The sequence below is a fragment of the Hemicordylus capensis genome, chromosome 4 (genome assembly GCF_027244095.1).
Source record: "Hemicordylus capensis ecotype Gifberg chromosome 4, rHemCap1.1.pri, whole genome shotgun sequence".
Lineage (NCBI taxonomy): Eukaryota > Metazoa > Chordata > Lepidosauria > Squamata > Cordylidae > Hemicordylus > Hemicordylus capensis.
Genome location: NC_069660.1, coordinates 266,535,737 through 266,553,803, shown reverse-complemented (window position 1 = coordinate 266,553,803; position 18,067 = coordinate 266,535,737). Strand labels below are relative to the sequence as shown.

General features: G+C 42.7%; 1 protein-coding gene across 1 annotated transcript; it reads left to right on the top strand.

Moving 5' to 3' along the window:
* The first annotated feature begins 5,851 nt into the window (after window positions 1-5,851).
* On the top strand, window positions 5,852-17,697 carry TCF24 (transcription factor 24). Its single transcript, XM_053249403.1, has 3 exons — window positions 5,852-5,898; window positions 14,015-14,400; window positions 16,831-17,697. The coding sequence occupies exons 2-3, from the start codon at window positions 14,029-14,031 to the stop codon at window positions 16,942-16,944; spliced, it is 486 nt and encodes a 161-aa protein (XP_053105378.1). The 5' UTR covers window positions 5,852-5,898; window positions 14,015-14,028; the 3' UTR covers window positions 16,945-17,697.
* Window positions 17,698-18,067: the final 370 nt, after the last annotated feature.

Sequence of the window (18,067 nt, the reverse complement as noted above, 5' to 3'; positions counted from 1 at the left end):
ATCACTGGAGGTACTGTGCTGTAGGTGGATAGGGCCAGTTACTCTCCCCTTGCTAAATAAAAGAGAATCACCATGTTAAAAGGTGCCTCTTTGCCAAGTTAGCAGGGGTTTTACTGTTACTGTTACTGTTAATATGTTTTAAATGGTTTACAAGTAGCAGTCCAACTGTTTATAGTCATAGTTAATGTCCATACTTTCCTTTTATGAGCTCTTCTGTAACACAGTGTAGCAAACACAAACTTGATGCATCAATGTATAGCACAGTCATATTATACAGATGCATCAAAAGGTATCTTGGTCATTAAGAGTTGTCCAGTGCATTATTTATTATCCCTATAAGAGATTAAACTGAAAGGTTATAATGTATTTTAAAGGAAATTGGCATAGTTATCTGCTCCTTAGCCTACTTTCCAGTAGGCTTATGAGATCACCCGGCATTCTGTCTGTGTGCATCCGTCCGTCCGTGTGTGTCCCTATCAACTTCGCAACACCTGGACCAATATAAACCAAATCAGGTACTGTTGTAGGGACACATAGGGACAGCTTAACGGCATAGTTTGTGATTATGTAATCCACAATGATTCAAGATGGCGGACATGTAAACTTTTGAGGCGCGAGTGGGCTAACTTGTGATCCGCCTAACCAATTTGAACCAAATTTGCTACCAGAATTGTAGGGACACATAGGGATGCCCAAAGGGTGTGCTGTGTGATGATGTCATCCACTCCAATTCAAAATGGCAGCCACATGAACAACTGAGGTTCAAGTGGGCTAATTTGTGGACTGCCTAACCCATTTGAACCAAATTGGGTACAGGTGCAGTGAGTGACACACAGGGACACCTCAATGGCATAGTTTGTGATTATGACATCCACACAAAGATGGCGGACGTGCAAACTTTTGAGGCGCAAGTGGGCTAACTTGTGAACTGCTTAACTGATTTGAACCAAATTTGCTACAGCCGTAGGGAAACATAGGGACACCTCAACGGTGTAGATTGTGATGATGTCATACAATCCAATTCAAGATGGTGGACACAAACTTTTGAGGTGAAAGTGCACTAACTTCCTGAGGAGGAGGAGAGCTGGTCTTGTGGTAGCAATCATGACTTGTCCCCTTAGCTAAGCAGTGTCCACCCTGTTTGCATTTGAATGGGAGACTTTAAGTCTGAGCACTGTAAGATCTTCCCCTCAGGGGATGGAGCCACTCTGGGAAGAGCAGAAGGTTCCAAGTTCCCTCCCTGGTTTCTCCAAGGTAGGGCTGAAAGATTTCTGTCTGCAACCTTGGAGAAGCCGCTGCTAGTCTGTGAAGACATTACTGAGCTAGATAGACCAATGGTTTGACTCAGTATATGGCAGCTTCCTATGTTCCTAACTTGTGGACAGTCTAATCGATTTGAACCAAATTTGCTGCAGCTGTATGGACACATAGGGATGCCCCAATGGTGTAGTTTGTGATGATGTCATCCACCCCAATCCAAGATGGTGGATGTGTGAATGTTTGAGGCGCAAGTGCACTAACTTGAGGACTGTCTAACTGATTTCAACCAAATTTGGTACAGTTGTAGTGAGTGACACACAGGGACACCTCAATGGTGTAGTTTGTAATGATGTCATCCACACTGATCCAAGATGGCAGATGCATGGACATTTGAGGTGCAAGAGATCTAACTTGTGGACCTCGATTTGAACCAAATTTAGTCCAGTTGTAGAGACAGTGAAAGGTAAATACAGTAGGCTGATGAGTTCTTACTAGAACAACTTGTTTCTCTCCTTTTGGTACCATTAGTTTTCTAACAGCAGTTCATAATATGATAGCATTGAACAAAAGGAAACACTGTTTCAGGGAAGTATGTTTCTTTAAAAATATATATTATTTGCTATTAAAATCAAGATTAAATTTATCCAAACAAATTCTTGTGGATAATTTTAAACACACACACACAGAGTCCTTTATAATGTGAATCTCTCTCTCTCGGAATTGCAGCAATAATAAAGCAGCTATTGAATGTGAAAATTGCTTTTGGAAATGACCCACTGAAAGTTATTGCAGAATGAAACTATACTTAAATCATCTTACAGAAATGTGATCTTACAACGCACTGGTAAAATAACAATTTTTTAAAAGTTCTGTACATTTTAAAATGCAATGATTTTAGAATTGTCTCTAAGTGGCTATTTCATCTCTAAAAGTAGCCTTGAAGATAGCAGACATTACATTGTAAAATATTTATTTTTCTTTGTTATGATGTATTTTTATTGAAACTGTTATCACGTCTTCAACTCCAGTCTGCTGATTACGGAAACACAATCAATCATGCTTACGGCATTTGCCTCTTCTGACAAGCGCTTCAACTGTGATGAGTGTGTATGAGAGGGTGAGTCATGAGCCAACGATGCACCAGGGTTGGCATTTCCATTTCCACTTTGGACACTGCAATCATGTACAGTGTCCTTTTTCAAAATGTCTGAAGAGAGCTAGTGTCTGGATGTCAACCACTGTGTCCATCTCTAGGCACCACATTTAGAGACAGACATGGATACATTTGAATGGGTTCAGAGGAAGGCAACAAAAATGGTGAGAGGTATGGAAATCAAGTCCTATGAGGAGCAGTTTAAAGAGCTGTATGTTTAGCCTGGAAAAGACCAAGGGGAGATATGAGAGCAAATATCAAAAACGCTGTCACATAGAAGAAGGAGCTGACTTGTTCTCTGTTGCTCTTGAGGGCAGGACTAGAATCAATGGGCTGAAATTGTACTGAAGCAGGTATAGATTAGTCATCAGGAAGTATTTCCTTACTGTTGATAATGGAACAGTTTGCCTCAGGCAATGGTGGGATCTCCTCCTCCTCCTATTTACAAATAGAGACTGGACAGCCATTGGTCAGGGGCACTGCCTGTAGCAGCTTCCAGCTCTCTGCGCAGGGGGGATTGGGCTAGAAGACTTCCAAGTCCATTCCAGCTCTTAACTCCTGTTACTCTATTCACTGTCTGTTCCCGACTGCCTGATAAATGGATGGTCAACAGAAGGCTGTTGCTCTGGGGGCTGCCAGGGAATTCAAACTGCTCTCTGAGGTGAGCCTTGTGTCTTGTGTCTCAACCCACTGCACTCCTTCGCTGCTCTGTTGTGTGTTGTATATGACTGGGCTGGCATCCAGAGTCAGCGTTGTTGGGCACTGTCCAGGGTTCTTAGCAGATCCCTGAGGCCATGTTTCCAACCAGAGCCTTCATGTGAGGTACTCAGAGCACACCTAGGTAGGAAGGTGTTTGTCCAGGCCTCCTGGAGTCAACCTTGGTGTGTCCATGGCACCATAATGTGTTCTGATGTCACTGTGTATGTATAGATTGGTGCAGTTACCTGCATGGGCAAAGAAGTGAAGGTATGGTTGTGCAAGGTTGTGCTTGATGGATAGTCGTGGAGTTTCCACGGACACCATAATAGTCTGCTGCTACTGCTTTCTACCTTGCTTTGCTGGTGGGAGGACATAGGGTCACAACTGGCACAATGATGCTACAGCTGGGTGTATTGACTCCAGCATAGCCCATAAAAGCTGTGATCATAAACAACCTTAACTGGAAGCAATTTACAATGAAATTAATGTGATTTACTTGCAGATAAGTTGGGCAAGAGGAAACAGAGTCAATGATGCCAATAGTGTGTTAAGTGCCAAACACTTAAATGCCTACTACTTACAGTGATGCATCCTTAAAGCATCTAAGATGGAGGTGTTCCTCATGATTTATAGGTTAAATAGCCATTTACAGCCAAATGCTGTAAAAATCAATGTATTAACATAGGAAGCTGCCTGTGCCTGTGTTTCACACAGGGGTCTTTCTCAGCCCTATTTGGAAGCGTTTTGAAGGCCTGGCCAAAGTCCCACTGGTGCCTGAGACAGCTTGGCAAGCCACAACCCCCATCCTCATGGTGTGCAAAGCCTGTTGCACACCAATTTCACTCCCCTTGATCTTCTCCCTTGTGGCACACAGAATGTGCTGTGATTGTGAATCAATTTCTCTGATATCTGTAAGCGGCACAGTAACCACTGCTCTTCTTCCTCCTCCTTCTGCTCACCTTCCCCCACCCTGTTTGAAAAGGCAGGACATGGAGGAGATTGAAGTGTGAGGTGTCCCCCCCCTCCACCACCTCCTTCTATTCCATCTGCCAGGGCTGTCCTTAGAGATCCCTAAGGGTGCTGTGTCTGGGGAAAATCAGCCAGTGCAGGCCCTCCTCCCTGTTAACTTTAAGCCACAGTGGGGAAATGACTTGATTATCAAGCCAGAGGTTGCCTATTCAAAGCCCCGCTGGTATGTTTCCCAGACTATGGGAAACACCACGGGAAACACCTATAACGGACAGCAGCAATAAAGGAAGATGCTGAAAGGCATCATCTCAGACTGCACGGGAGACGGCAATGGTAAACCCCTCCTGTATTCTGCCAAAGAAAACCACAGGGCTCTGTGGACACCAGGAGTCGAAACCAACTCGACAGCACACTTTACCTTTAAAAGAGCAGGGCCTGAGGCAGCCACCCAATCACTGCTATTCACTGCCGGCTACATTTTCAAAGGGCAGAGAGAAGGATGGATGAGCAGGAGGGAGAAGGAAGAGCTGTGGTGGCGGCAGCAGGCCTGGGATGCTGCCGCTGCCACAAGGAAGTAGGGGCCCCTGCCCACCAATGAAACAGTGGGTGAGGCAGGAAGCCAAAGGAGGCAGGCCAGCAGAAGCAGCCAATCAATTTCCTCTGTCAATCTGTCACTTGAAGCAGATGCCGGACCACTCCTCACTAGAGAGCCACTCATGATGCCAGGCACTGGGTTTGGAACTTTTTGCATGCGACATGAGTGCTTTGGTACCACCAAGACACAGCCCCACCCAACAAAAACCTGCCTCTTAGAGCTGCAGTCACTCTAGCAGCCTTGGGGTTTTAGAAGCCAAGCCTCCTAAAGCCTGCTGCTCCGCAAGCTGAGCTATCAAATGGACTTCAAAATAATTCTCTAGATGTGTTCATTTCTGATGGGGCAAAGGCAGAGAAAGAAATGGAGGACTACTAGCCTCCCACATTGCAGCCTAATGGGAGACGAGGGGTAATAATTAGGAGGGAACAGACCTCCCTTTTCCTCTTCTGACTGGGGCAGCCGTTTGACGAATCAGTCCATTTTCCACCCACTTCTAGTCTAGGATCCCAGAATAAGAAGCGGCACTTAATTTCTAAAACCCAAGACTGATATTGGGCAGCAGCGATACAGGAAGATGCTGAAAAGCATCATCTATACTGCGTGGGAGATGGCAATGGTCAACCTCTCCTGTATGCTAACAAAGACAACCACTGGGCTCTGTGGTGGTCGCTAGGAGTCGACACCGACTCGACAGCACACTTTACCTTTAAGGTGCCGGGGCTTAGCCATGTCCTTTTGACCTTGAAGCTTGGTTCTGCATGTTCTATCCATGCAGCACTCTGCATATGTTCCTAGGCCCTCTTTGGGGCTGATGATTTCACCTCTGCTGGGGGCTTAGCCCTGGCCTTAACCATCCCCAGGGCATACTCTAAGCCCCAGAGTATGCCCTAGTAGGAAACCCCTGGGACTCAAATTGGTTGTCGGGAGTGGGAGAGACCTAGAGAAGCAGGGGAGATCCAGGCCTTTGCTGCCAGACAGCACTGCTCTGCGTGGAAAGCAGCCTCGGCCCCTTGGAGGGAAAGAGTTTGAGATCGCCGCAGGAAGGACAGGGGGCGATGTGAGAAGAGGAGGAGGAGGAGCAGCAGCAGCAGCAGCAAGAGACGAACAGGAGGTGGGTACTCAGCTCCCTCTATAAAGAGACCGGCGCAGCTCCCATTCTGGGCTTTGATCTGCACGGGTCAGCCGTCTCTCTCCTCCCGGGTAGGCATTCCAGGAGATAAAAGTAAGTCCTTTCTTTTGCAACTTTCGGATCCCCCGCTAAATAGCCCATTGCGCGCTTTTGACCGATTGGCCAACTCGACCCCCTCCCTGTCTCTACAGTACTTACTGGTGCAGCCTTATAGCCGGATCCCAAACGTATCTACTTGGAGGTAAAGTGTCAATGATGGGACGGGAACTCCCTTCCAAACAGTTAAGACCGCCTGGATGCGGACTTGCTACTTTGAACTGGAAGTCAGTCTCAATGCGTGCCCTGAGCATAACTTCAGAGAAGCTTTCTATATAGCCCGGAGAAACGGGCTTGCTAAACCTTCGAGAACAAGAATTAAAGACAGAGTAGGCTGCCGTCCTTTGCACGCTTACCTGGGAGAGCAACCCCATTGAACACAGTGGGGCTTACTTCTGAGTAAACATGCAGAGGCTTGCGCTGAGAGGGTTTGCACCCTTTCACTGCACGATGGTGGGTAATTTCAAGCTGGAAAGCTAACTGCGGGGTAAAATGAAGAGCAAATTTGCGTTGGGGGTCAGAATCCTCTCGGATCTCAGAAGTTGCTGCTGATGTTTAAGGATGGGAAATCAACAGCCAGCATTGAAATAAAGGCTGCGGTTTTTCAGTGCTGGAAACTCCCAATGCCTTGCTTGCTGCAAGAAAGGATTCGAGTTCCAATTGGCGGTTCTGCGCACAGGGCAGGATGCTGGATCATTTCCCCGCGATTCAATCGCGCGGGCGGGGGGAGAAGGGAACTTTTTCGGGGAACTTTGACAGAACGGGCATCCCGGCCCGAAACGCGCGTACTTCGGATGCGGCGGCCGTACAGGCGCCTCAGATAAACTGGCATTGACAGCGGAGCTCTGGAAAGCACCTGTTGACTGGGTTGCCCAGTAAATTAGGAAAAGACACAGTGACCCTGAAAGCAATGATTTAAATCTCGAAATCTTTTTTTAGTGGGAAATGACAACTTTCATTGGCTAGTAAATGAAATTATCGTTCTGTCACTGTTTTTCAGAATGAATCCCAGGGAAGTCACTGGGTTAGCCTGTGGCAGCGGGAATAGCAAAGTCTTGCGGCATCTAGAAGACTAAAGAGGTTGATTGTGGCATAAGCTTTGGTGGAGCAGAGACCACTTCACTGAGCGTTTGGCCAGAGAGGCACTTTTTAAAGTGGTGGGTCTCTTATATTTAACAGCCGGGGAGCGCAAGTGTCTCTATTCAGCTCAGCACAGCGTCCTTCCGAGTGTCTGTCTCTCGTGTTTCCTCCTTCGACTGAATCCTTTGGGGTTAGGGGACCGCTGTCTTATTCCATTTGCTTTGTAAAATAAACAAACAAACAAACAAATAAATAAATAAATAAATAAATAAATAAATAAATAATATTTATAAATAATAGATATTTATTTATTTATTTGTCTATTTATTTTATTCTATCTATCTATCTATCTATCTATCTATCTATCTATCTATCTATAGAAAAGCAGTACATAAATATAATGGTGGTGGTGGTAATAAACAATAATAATAGCAAAAAATTTATTATTTTTTCAGTAATAATCATGGAAGCAGGCTGTGGCCCATGAAAGCTTATGCCACATTTTTAAAAGTACTGTTTGTTGTTATTAAAGAGTTTTCTTATCATAACAGTAGGACTTGAGACCCTAAACTCCGCTCTTCCTTGGCAGTAGATTCCAACAATTAAGACTTGCAAATAGGCATGTCTTGATCTGTGCATTTCATGCATCTGACAACTCATCTTAGCAATGTTGATTTAGAAAGAAGTTGAATCTATTTGTTATTTAAGGCATGTATATACTGCCTTTCAGACAAGCCTGCCAAAGCATTTTACATACAAGCATTGAAACACCCATAAAAACCTAACTAGATGGCTCAAATGAATGCTTAGGGCGGCAGTTTTTGTGATTAACCCCTTATGTCTTTGTTCCTTTCTCATGACTGACCAACATCATCTGAGCCGGGGGGTGGGGGTGGGGGAGGACTCTGAAAGCCCAGCAAACACATGGATGTGGTAGATTTAAGGCACAAGCATATCCATGTTTACTCCCAAGTAAGTTCTACTATGTTCAATGGGACTTCAGATTATTTACGACTGCAGCCTTGATTATAAAAGGCTAGTCGATTGTATTCACTACTGGGTGTAAGCATCTTTTATTTTAAAATCCTCCCAGTGTAAACTGCTTTCACTGGTAACAAAATAATACCTTCACAGCAGCCCCTAGTTTGTTTTTTGGATGCTGCAGCATGTTTTGTTTGGTCACAAGATGGACCAAAAAAGTGTTGGTTGAAACATGAAATGTATACATGGAAATAGGCACATAATATGACCTGAGCTGTGGTGGAAATTAAATTAAAAACTGTGTTCAGGGATTTGGACAAAACCAAACAGAAAAAGAAGAGCTAGAACTTAGCGATGGGGGGCCGGGGGGGGTTATAAACACCACACTAATTTCATCATGACCTTGTAAGTACATAGGAAACTGCCTAATACTGAGTCAGACCCTTGGCCCATCTAGCTCAGTACTGTCTACACAGACTGGCAGCGGCTTCTCCAAGGATGCAGGCAGGAGTCTCTCTCAGCCCTATCTTAGAGATGCCAGGGAGGGAACTTGGAACCTTCTGCAGGCAAGCATGCAGATGCTCTTCCCAGAGCGACCCCATCCCCTGAGGGGAATATCTTACAGTGCTCACATGTAGTCTCCCATTCAAATGCAATCCAGGCTGCTTAGCAAAAGGGGCAATTCATGCTTTTTACCTCAAGACCAGCCACCTAATGGCGCAGCAGGAAAATGGCTTGACTACCAAGCCAGAGGTTTGCCGATTCGAATCTCCTCTGGTATGTTTCCCAGACGATGGCATTCGAAACATAATCACCAGACTATATCGGGCAGCGGAGATATAAGAAGATGTTGAAAGGCATCTTCTCAGAGTGTGTGGGAGGAGGCAATGGTAAACCCCTCCTGTATTCTACCAAAGATAACCACAGGGCTCTGTGCTCGCCAGGAGTCGAAATCGACTTGAGGGCACACTTTACCTTTACCACAAGACCAGTAATGTCTTTGGGATCTTGTTAAAAGGTATGCGTGCAGACTTGCACCAGGATGACTAAGTGTACCTTCAGACTAAAAGTATAAAAGGATTTACACCAGATTAACCAATCCTCGTTTCATACGGCTGATGAAGTGTGTAAACGGCAAATGGCATGTATTGTATAAAATATTCCTTATAAATAGTGTTCAGTTATTAATAATGCTGAAAGGCATTTCACTTCCTCTCTCCATATACTGTGTGAGTAAAGCTGCAGTTGCTGCAGGAGCAGCAGCAGTGAAGCTCTGGCTGTTGCTTTCCTCTGTGTGGACATATTACTGCTTTGGATTGTGGCCAATACGTATGTTACTGCAAATGCCTGAAGTGTGGTGGCCATATTCCAGACGGATGTTGTGACTTTCCAAAAGCATGGAGATACAGTGGTGATTGTTAATAGTTCCCTACATGTGACTGTCAGCATTCAAACTGTTTGTCCAAAAAGTGAGGAAATGTCTATTTGTGGCAGGCACAAAATCAATCATACACTGCATATCAGACATTTACTGTAATATATGCATACATATACAATAGTAGGTTTATTGTTTGCTTTAGCTACAGGCTGCTGCAAAGCCAATATCCAAAATCTAAAAAGTAAACATATTTACATATTACAAAATTGTGCTGAATGCAATATATATTTCAAAACAGAGCCAGGAATCAGACACATTCATCACCCTATATAACCATATGCAAATATGGGCATTTGAAACATAATCGCCTTTTAAGAATATAAGAACAGCCCTGCTGGATCAGGCCCAAGGCCTATCTAGTCCAGCATCCTGTTTCACATAGTGGCCCACCAGATGCTTCTTAGAAGCCCAAAGGCAAGAGGTGCATGCCCTCTCTCCTATGGGTACTTTATGTAATTTCAATATATTTAGAACCAAGGTGGCCTAACATAGTGGGCAGTAAAGGCAGCAAAGTTTCTATTGCTTGCAATGTGATCTGTAAAATCCCGGGGGAGGGCTGCGGACATAACACAACTCCATCTTGTCCCCAGTTACTTGAGTGTCATCCACTTTGGGGACTGTTCCTAGTGGCAGCCATTCCCCCCTTGCTCAGTATACAAGCGAATGGACCAGAAGTGTCCACTCACTTGTATGGAGCTTGGGGGGAAACTCTTCTTGCGGGTGGGGGTACACCCCCCTGTTCCAAAGTCTAAAATGGGTGTAGGGATGTGACACCAATTTTTCAATTGTACCTCCTTTCCTGCTAGCAAAATATGCTACGATCCAACTACCAAAGTAGGCTAATATATTTATTAAGAGGTGCATTATTAATATCACAAAATGGTCAGCAAGCTTTTGAACTCTCCAGAACTCTTCTTCTGACTTGATCTTAAACAAAACAATCAGGGAGGGGGACAAAATTAGGGCATATTGGAAAAGCCCCAAGATCTGCCATATGTAATACTCTTAAGACAGAGTGCAAGTAGTTAGCTTCTGCTTATGAGGTTAAGTGTAAGACAGAGGGATACTGGGACAAAGAAACAAAAATTGTTGTTCCCTCATTTTAAAAAGTACATAATATCTCAAGTTACTCTTATCTGTCCCTGGCTGGAATACCCAAGACCCTTGCAAAGTAGATAGCAGAAGTAAAATAAAATGTGGTTAGATTTAAACTAGTAAAGCTAGAGATTAATTTTAGGTAAAGAGTCAAAAGAAATCATTGCCTAATGGTTGGTGGGCAAATAACCTACCCACTGCTTTGTAAAAATCCTATTTTAGGTTTAAAAAAATCTTTCTCTGGTTTTAAGATGCCTGGACAGTTGAATTCAGCACTTTCCAAAACACATAAAAATAATAGGTAGCTATATAGGTCCATTGGACACACACAAAAAGTCCCACGGTTGAGTAATACTATTATTATTATTACATTTATACCCTGCTGTTCCTCCAAGGAGCCCAGAGCGGTGTACTACATACTTGAGTTTTTCTTTCACAACAACCCTGTGAAGTAGGTTAGAGAGAAGTGACTGGCTCAGAGTCACCCAGCTAGTTTCATGGCTGAATGGGGATTTGAACTCAGGTCTCCCCGGTCCTAGTCCAGCACTCTAACCACTACGCCACGCTGGCTCTCCAATGTTATTTAAATTTTATTTCCAAATTTTATTTCTCCAATTTTAATTAAGTCAGCAAGATTTTGAGTTATGTGGGCCAGATATCAAGCAAAACAAAAAAAGGGGGATATATTCTCTCCAACTAGATATATTTGTATACCCTATATTTTATTATGCTATGTATTATTAAGACACATAGAAGTGTACTAGCTTTAACAGACACACATGTTTGCAATGGGGATAATCCAGGGGAAAAAATTAGTCATGACTAGGTCCTCAAGAATCCAATGTAACTGAAGTGTACAGTTAAATGTTTACATCCCATTGATTCCAATGAGACTTACAGCACCAATCCACAACCTATGTTCAATGGGTTTACTCGCTCATGAGTGAATTTAGGACTGTAGCCATGACTGGCCATGGTTAAATTTAGGATCATATTATACCCATATGTGGGTATACATACTATATACAGTATATATAATGAGTGCAGACTGAAGAGCTGTGAAGGGAACCTCTGGAATTGATCCACTTCCCTTTCCTATCTTGGCCTCCTGCATCCTTCGGGAAGCTCAAGATGTAGACTGGGAGAGCATCCAGAGCATCATAATCATTATCATCATCATCATTATCATCATCTACATTTTATATCCCGCTCTTCCTCCAAGGAGTCCAGAGTAGTGTACTACATACTTGAGTTTCTCCTCACAACAACCCTGTGAAGTAGGTTAGGCTGAGAGAGAAGTGACTGGCCCAGAGTCACCCAACAAGTATCATGGCTGAATGGGGATTTGAACTCGGGTCTCCCTAGTCCAGCACTGAATCCCCTGAATCCTAGTCCAGCACTGAATCCCCTGAATGGGGATTTGAACTCTGTCTCCCTAGTCCAGCACTCTAACAGCATCCAACACAATGCAAATGGCTGCAGTAGGAAATGAAAATTGGCACCGCTGTGCTTGTGCAAAAGCATTTTAGGCAAGCAAGGAAGATTCTTTGGGTCTTGACCAGTGTGTGTGTGTGTGTGTGTATGTGTGTGTATACACACACACACACACACACACACACACTCATGCTGCCTGCCTGTCTATCTTCAACAGCCAAGACCTAAAGAACCACACAAGTAGTTCTGCATATTCCAGGGAATATGTCCACCTCCCCCCGCCCGCCCTCCAGTGCTACAGGGCAAACTGTTCTTCACAGAAAACAAAATCCCACTGGGCAAGCTCTGAGGTGTGCCTGAAGTAACCTTTTGGATCCTGGCCAAAATGTAATGGATTTCATTCACAGACACAAACCATTATAATGCAAATGTTTATCAGTGCAAGATGAAATGTTCTTTTTACATCACACTGACAAACTTGTGAAAAGATTTTTCAATTTAATCTGTAAATTGCTGCAAACGGGAGAAGGCAGAAACCTGTGTCTCTTCATGTTGTATAGGTGCAATCCAAATCTTATTTAAGTAAATGGCAAAACCTTTTAAAAATATCTTAATAGTGCTGAAGTACATTAGGAGTTTTCAGCTCTTATCTCTATCTCTATAGATATTCAACTATTACTTGCATAATTGTTGTACAGAACAAGAAAAAGCCAATTTTGTCCTTTAAAAAAAGAACCTTTGTACACTTAACAAACACACAGTTTACACGGTCTGAAGTTCTTCTCTTGGTGTCAATAATTTCCAAAGTGGTGATCTCTCAGCCAAACTGAACTAAAACAAAAGTCTCTGTTATACTGTATAGGCTATTCAAACCCAAATATTTCTGGATTAATTCTGATACATTCTAATTTATTGCCATGATTTATTTTATTAGCAAATCTTTTCACTTTTCCTCTTGTGAAAAAGAACCTTGTTTAAATTAGAGGAGAAAATTAATAATTTTTGTTCAACTGGAATATTAAATAGAATTATATTTAAATTAGGGATGAGATTTATGTATTTTTGATTTGAAAGAGACTAACTGCCAAATTCATAGCCTACTTAATGGAGTCAGATTCTGTGTGAGTGTGCATTTTATACACTTACAATAAATTAATATGCACTGATTTTCTTCACAGATTGCAGAATTAGGGCCAAAATTATGTACTGGAATTTATTTAGCAAACATCCATCTGTCAAGCAAAATAAGACACCAAATAAGATGGATAATTTTTAACTGGACAAGGAGCTTCTGTTGGTATAAAAAGTGAAACTGAGCCAATAAAAATTATCACTGTATTAGCACCCAAACATGAATGTTTGAAAGTAAGTGCTGTTGATTTCAGGGAAACTTACTGTCATGTTCGTGTGTCCACTTTATTGCTTTCTAGGCCCCCCTCCCCCCACCCCCCAAGGCTGTTAGAATTGTGGTCATAAGGACATAAGAACTGCTGAAGCAGACCCAAGGCCTATCCGGTCCAGCATCCTGTTTCACATAGTGGCCCACCAGATGCTTTGGAACGCCCATAATGAAGAGATGAGGGCATGCCCTCTCTCTTGCTGTTGCTTGCCTGCAACTGGTATTGAGAGGCATCCCACCTCTGAGGCTGGAGGTGGTCTATAGCCACCTCCAGGTGAACCAAATGTGTGAACTATCTATAATGATTACAAGAGTTGGTTTTGTACATCATCACAATGTTTCTACACTGGGCTGCTGATTTGCAAATTGTGCATGTGACAACCAGTGCAACAGGGTTGTGGGTTTGATTCTACCCTGTTCAAAATAACTCCATCCTAGCTGATAGCCATACAAATTGGACAGAAGAGTTAGGCTACAGGCTCTACTTCTGAACTGGCTGTCATTTATCAATAGCACATACCATGAAAAGCAAAATGATAAAAACAGAGAATGGTAAAGCATTGCATACTGAAAAGTGCTGCAGAAATGCCAAATAAGAATATCATAATATAATACCAATCATGATATCTCAAATTGTGATTCTAAGTACTGGAAATAAGTGCCATGAGTGTCTTTGTTGACCGTAGGTTCATTCACATCCATGGACTATAGAAATGTTCCCGAGAACTCCAAGGAGTTCTCCGTGCCCTGCTTGGACGCCAGCTCCCTGCCACCCTCCGTGTCTGGCACTGATTCCTTGACAGGACAACGGGCTGGGGCAACCGTAGGCAGACCAGCAGCGGCAAATGCAGCGCGAGAGCGCAGCCGTGTACAGACCCTGCGCCATGCCTTCTTGGAGCTGCAGAGGACCTTGCCCTCTGTGCCACCGGATACCAAGCTCTCCAAACTGGATGTGCTGCTCTTGGCCACCACATACATTGCCCACTTAACCCGCAGCCTGCAGGATGAAGAAGAATTGCCTGGAGAGGGTTTGGGCATGCTGAGAGGGGACGGCTACCTGCATCCAGTGAAGGTAAGCCATGCAGAAAGAAGCAAGGTGGTATAACTGGACCAAATCAAGTAAGGCTATGAAAGCTTTTTGAGTTGCAGAGGCCTCTTCATTGGGCAGCAAGACTAAGACAAGCCATGCTAGGCTATGGAACAGTTGAGATGACTTTGTATGCATGTGCTTTCCACATTAGGGCTCTTTAGCACTGCTCTTCCTGAATGAGCTGAACGTAGGTCTCTCATTGTGTTTCTGTATTGTACTTAATTGATGCTGTATTGCACATAACAATCCTGCCCGCGCCTCTTCCCATGAGTAAGAGCCTAAATATGTTTAAATGCCACTGGATACAATGGGATTTGTTCCTTAGAAAGTGTGTTTAGGATTGCAGCCTTCAGTCAGAAAAAGGTCTCCCAGTTTGGTATGGTCTATCTGTCTATCTATGACCTGATATTGATACACACACACACACACACACACACACACACACATATCTCTAGGCAGTGTACATCTCTAGGCAGTGTACACAGTCCAAATTACAATTTAAAATAAAAACAAACAAAACAGTTTCATAGATAAAAACAATTCACAGAATAAAACAAGCAATTTCACGGAATAAAAATAATTAAACAATTTAAAATTAATTTTAATTAAAATCCTGGGGAAACAGGTGTGTCTAAAGGGTGTGTCTAAAAGCAATCAGAGATGGAGAAGCTCTTTTTTTTGGACAGGGAGCATATTCCAAAGCCCTGGGGCAGCCACAGAGAAGGCCATGTCCTTGAGTCTCCACCAGATGAGCCGGCAACAACTGTAACTGGACCTCCCCAGTTGATCTTAATAGGCGGCAGGGTTCATGACAAAGAAGGCGGTCTCTTAAATACCCTGGACCTAAGCCGTTCAGAGTTTTATAGGTAATGACCAACCTTTGTTTTTTGCTCAGAAACATATCTGCAGCCACTGCAATTCTTTCAAAATCGGTGTTATATGGTCCCTTTGCGTTTTATTATGGGAAAGCGAGAAGATCAACAGCTGCCAAGCAGCAAATTGGGGTAGACATGCCCCAGGTGCACTACACAAAATTCTGCTATAGCTGCATTGTAACAAGCCATGCTGTACACTGTTGCAGTTGTGCACATCAAATATAAGCCATATTTTTTTCTTATTAGATCATCTTCCAATAAGCTATGGATGTGATAACTGTTTGAGTTGCACAAAATGCTTCAGAAGGCAGAAGCAGACTTACCTAGCCATGTGCTATGTTTTTATAAATGTTGATGACATTGGACAATGTCAAAGACTGCAGTCCTGTTCACACATACTTGTGAGGGAATCCCATTAAATTCAATGGGCTTACTTAAGCATGCATAGGACCAAACTGCATATCTAGTTATTCAGTTGTTATCTAATGTTTCAGCTGGTGTCTACTAAAATCAAGAAGACCCCCCACCCCGGCAGTTTCTGGGGCTCATCCTTCTGAATGTTCAGCAGCTAACGATTTGCTATGAGGAGCAATTTGTAGGAATATTGGCCTAGATCAGGCATGCTTATGATTTTTCTTTTTCATCTCATCTTGCAATGTGTGGGATGGTTGAATTCTCCAAGACACCTGGTATCTTGGTGGATACCTGGTATCTATGGCAGCCTTCACAGATGATATGTGGGGCCCAATTCTATGCATGCTTACCCATAGCAAGTTCCATTGAGATCACTGGGATTTACTGTTCCTATTTGGTACTTATCCTCTTTTGTTTTTGGTACTGTCTGTCTGTCTGATGTTTGTATACTGCTCTCCGAACTCATGTCTCTGGGTGATTTACAACAAACAAATTTGAATGTAAAATCTACATTTACTATTTCAATTTAAAACTGGGTGTCTTCTCCCCCCCCCCTCGCATCTCACATAAGCAACATTTGCAACAGACACATAAATAATGTGCAAAAGGTTCATTGTAGCTTTAAACATTATGTGAAAACACTCTTCCTAATCTATTCTTCTCCATTCAGTTCTGGCTATGGTAATACCACTTTCTTACAGGAAATAACTTGTGAAAAACTTATTTGTGTTTTTCCTTGATCTTTTCTGCCTGTTCTTCCTTTCTCTAGTTGCAAACCTTCTGCAGAGATCTGTTTTAACAGCATAGCAGTAGTAATAATCTGTGCACTAAATATGATATAGAACATGTCAATAGGAATGAAAATGGGAACAATTGTCATTAAATATCACAGTATTAAAAGTATACTACAATTCCATTATTCTCTAATACGCTGGTTTGCTGCTTTTCAAGTACAGAGATTTTAAAAGTTTTAAACTGTAGATATCTCCTTAAATAAAACTATAGATGCAACTTGGTGTGCATATAGCCTCAATATTAACGTACTTATCTTTTTAAATTTCAGAACCATGACACCTAAGCAATAATCATCAATTTGTGCACTTTTTGTGTATTTTTTAAATAGAAATGGCCAATGCGATCGAGGTTATACATTGGAGCTACAGGACAGTTCCTGAATCACTCTGTGCAGACAGAAAATGCAAGTCAAGCAGAAACTTCAGCAAAATCACAAATGTAACCTATATTTTTCTTTTCAATACTGCTGTATTTATTATGCCAGATTTATTTAAGTTAAAATACATCTTTCAACACATACAACTAACAGCATCTGAAATAGATGGGCATATTAAAACTTAAGGATGGCTCATACATTATTTAGGCCGTTTTCCTCAAATACAGAAGCAGTCAACTAATACTGTATAAACCGTGGCCACGTTGTCCTTCTGCCTAAGGCAACTTCCACAGTTTCTGAAATGACAAAATATATATTGCATTTTGCAAATGTTGCCGCAGCTGCTGTCCTTGGACTCCTGACCCGTATGTCACTGCTGCTGGTGCAAACCTATTACTCCCATGTATGAAGGAAGTGGTCAATTGTAACATGTGAACAGGCCTTTACAAATCCATGCAATGGGCAATCTCAAATCGCTCAGATCATTTAGGAGGATTTTCATTAGTTTTTATGAAATATGGACTGCATCCCATGATGTCTGTAACCTTAAATCCCGACACATTGATCATGAGCCAGAGGTGTGTATTCCTTCTCTGTACATGTCCCCAGACTTTTAAGACTGTAAGAAGAGCCCAGCTAGGTAAGACTTAAGGATCCATCTAATTCATCATCCTGTTTCCATCAGTGGCCACCCAGATATCTCCTGGAAGCACCCAAGAAGGACATCAAAACAACAACCTTGTGCATTGTTTGCTCCCAACATCAGAAGTATTCAGAAGTCTGTTACCTCAGAACACAGAGTAGTCAATGGCAGCTAATGGCTACTGATTGACCTGTTTTCTGTGATGGGCTAAGCAGCACATACTCAGCTCCTTAAAAAAGCCTGTATAGTGTGTTTGGATGATCACATCAAGGAGAGGTTCAATGAAGCAACAAGATGCCAGATCTGCATGCATGTGGACCTTGCACATAGGATTCTCTGTCACGACAACATCAGTGTGAGGTATTGGTTGTCAGTGCAATAAAACAATTTTGAAAAACTTCAATCACTGCTTTTTTAACAAGTCCCCCCAGATATAGAAAATTTATACATTAAACATTCAATTCACAATTTGTACATATATCACCCAGTATCTTAGATAATCTGAGATTTATTTGCCTCTTTTTTCTGATAAAGTGAAAGTGTGTT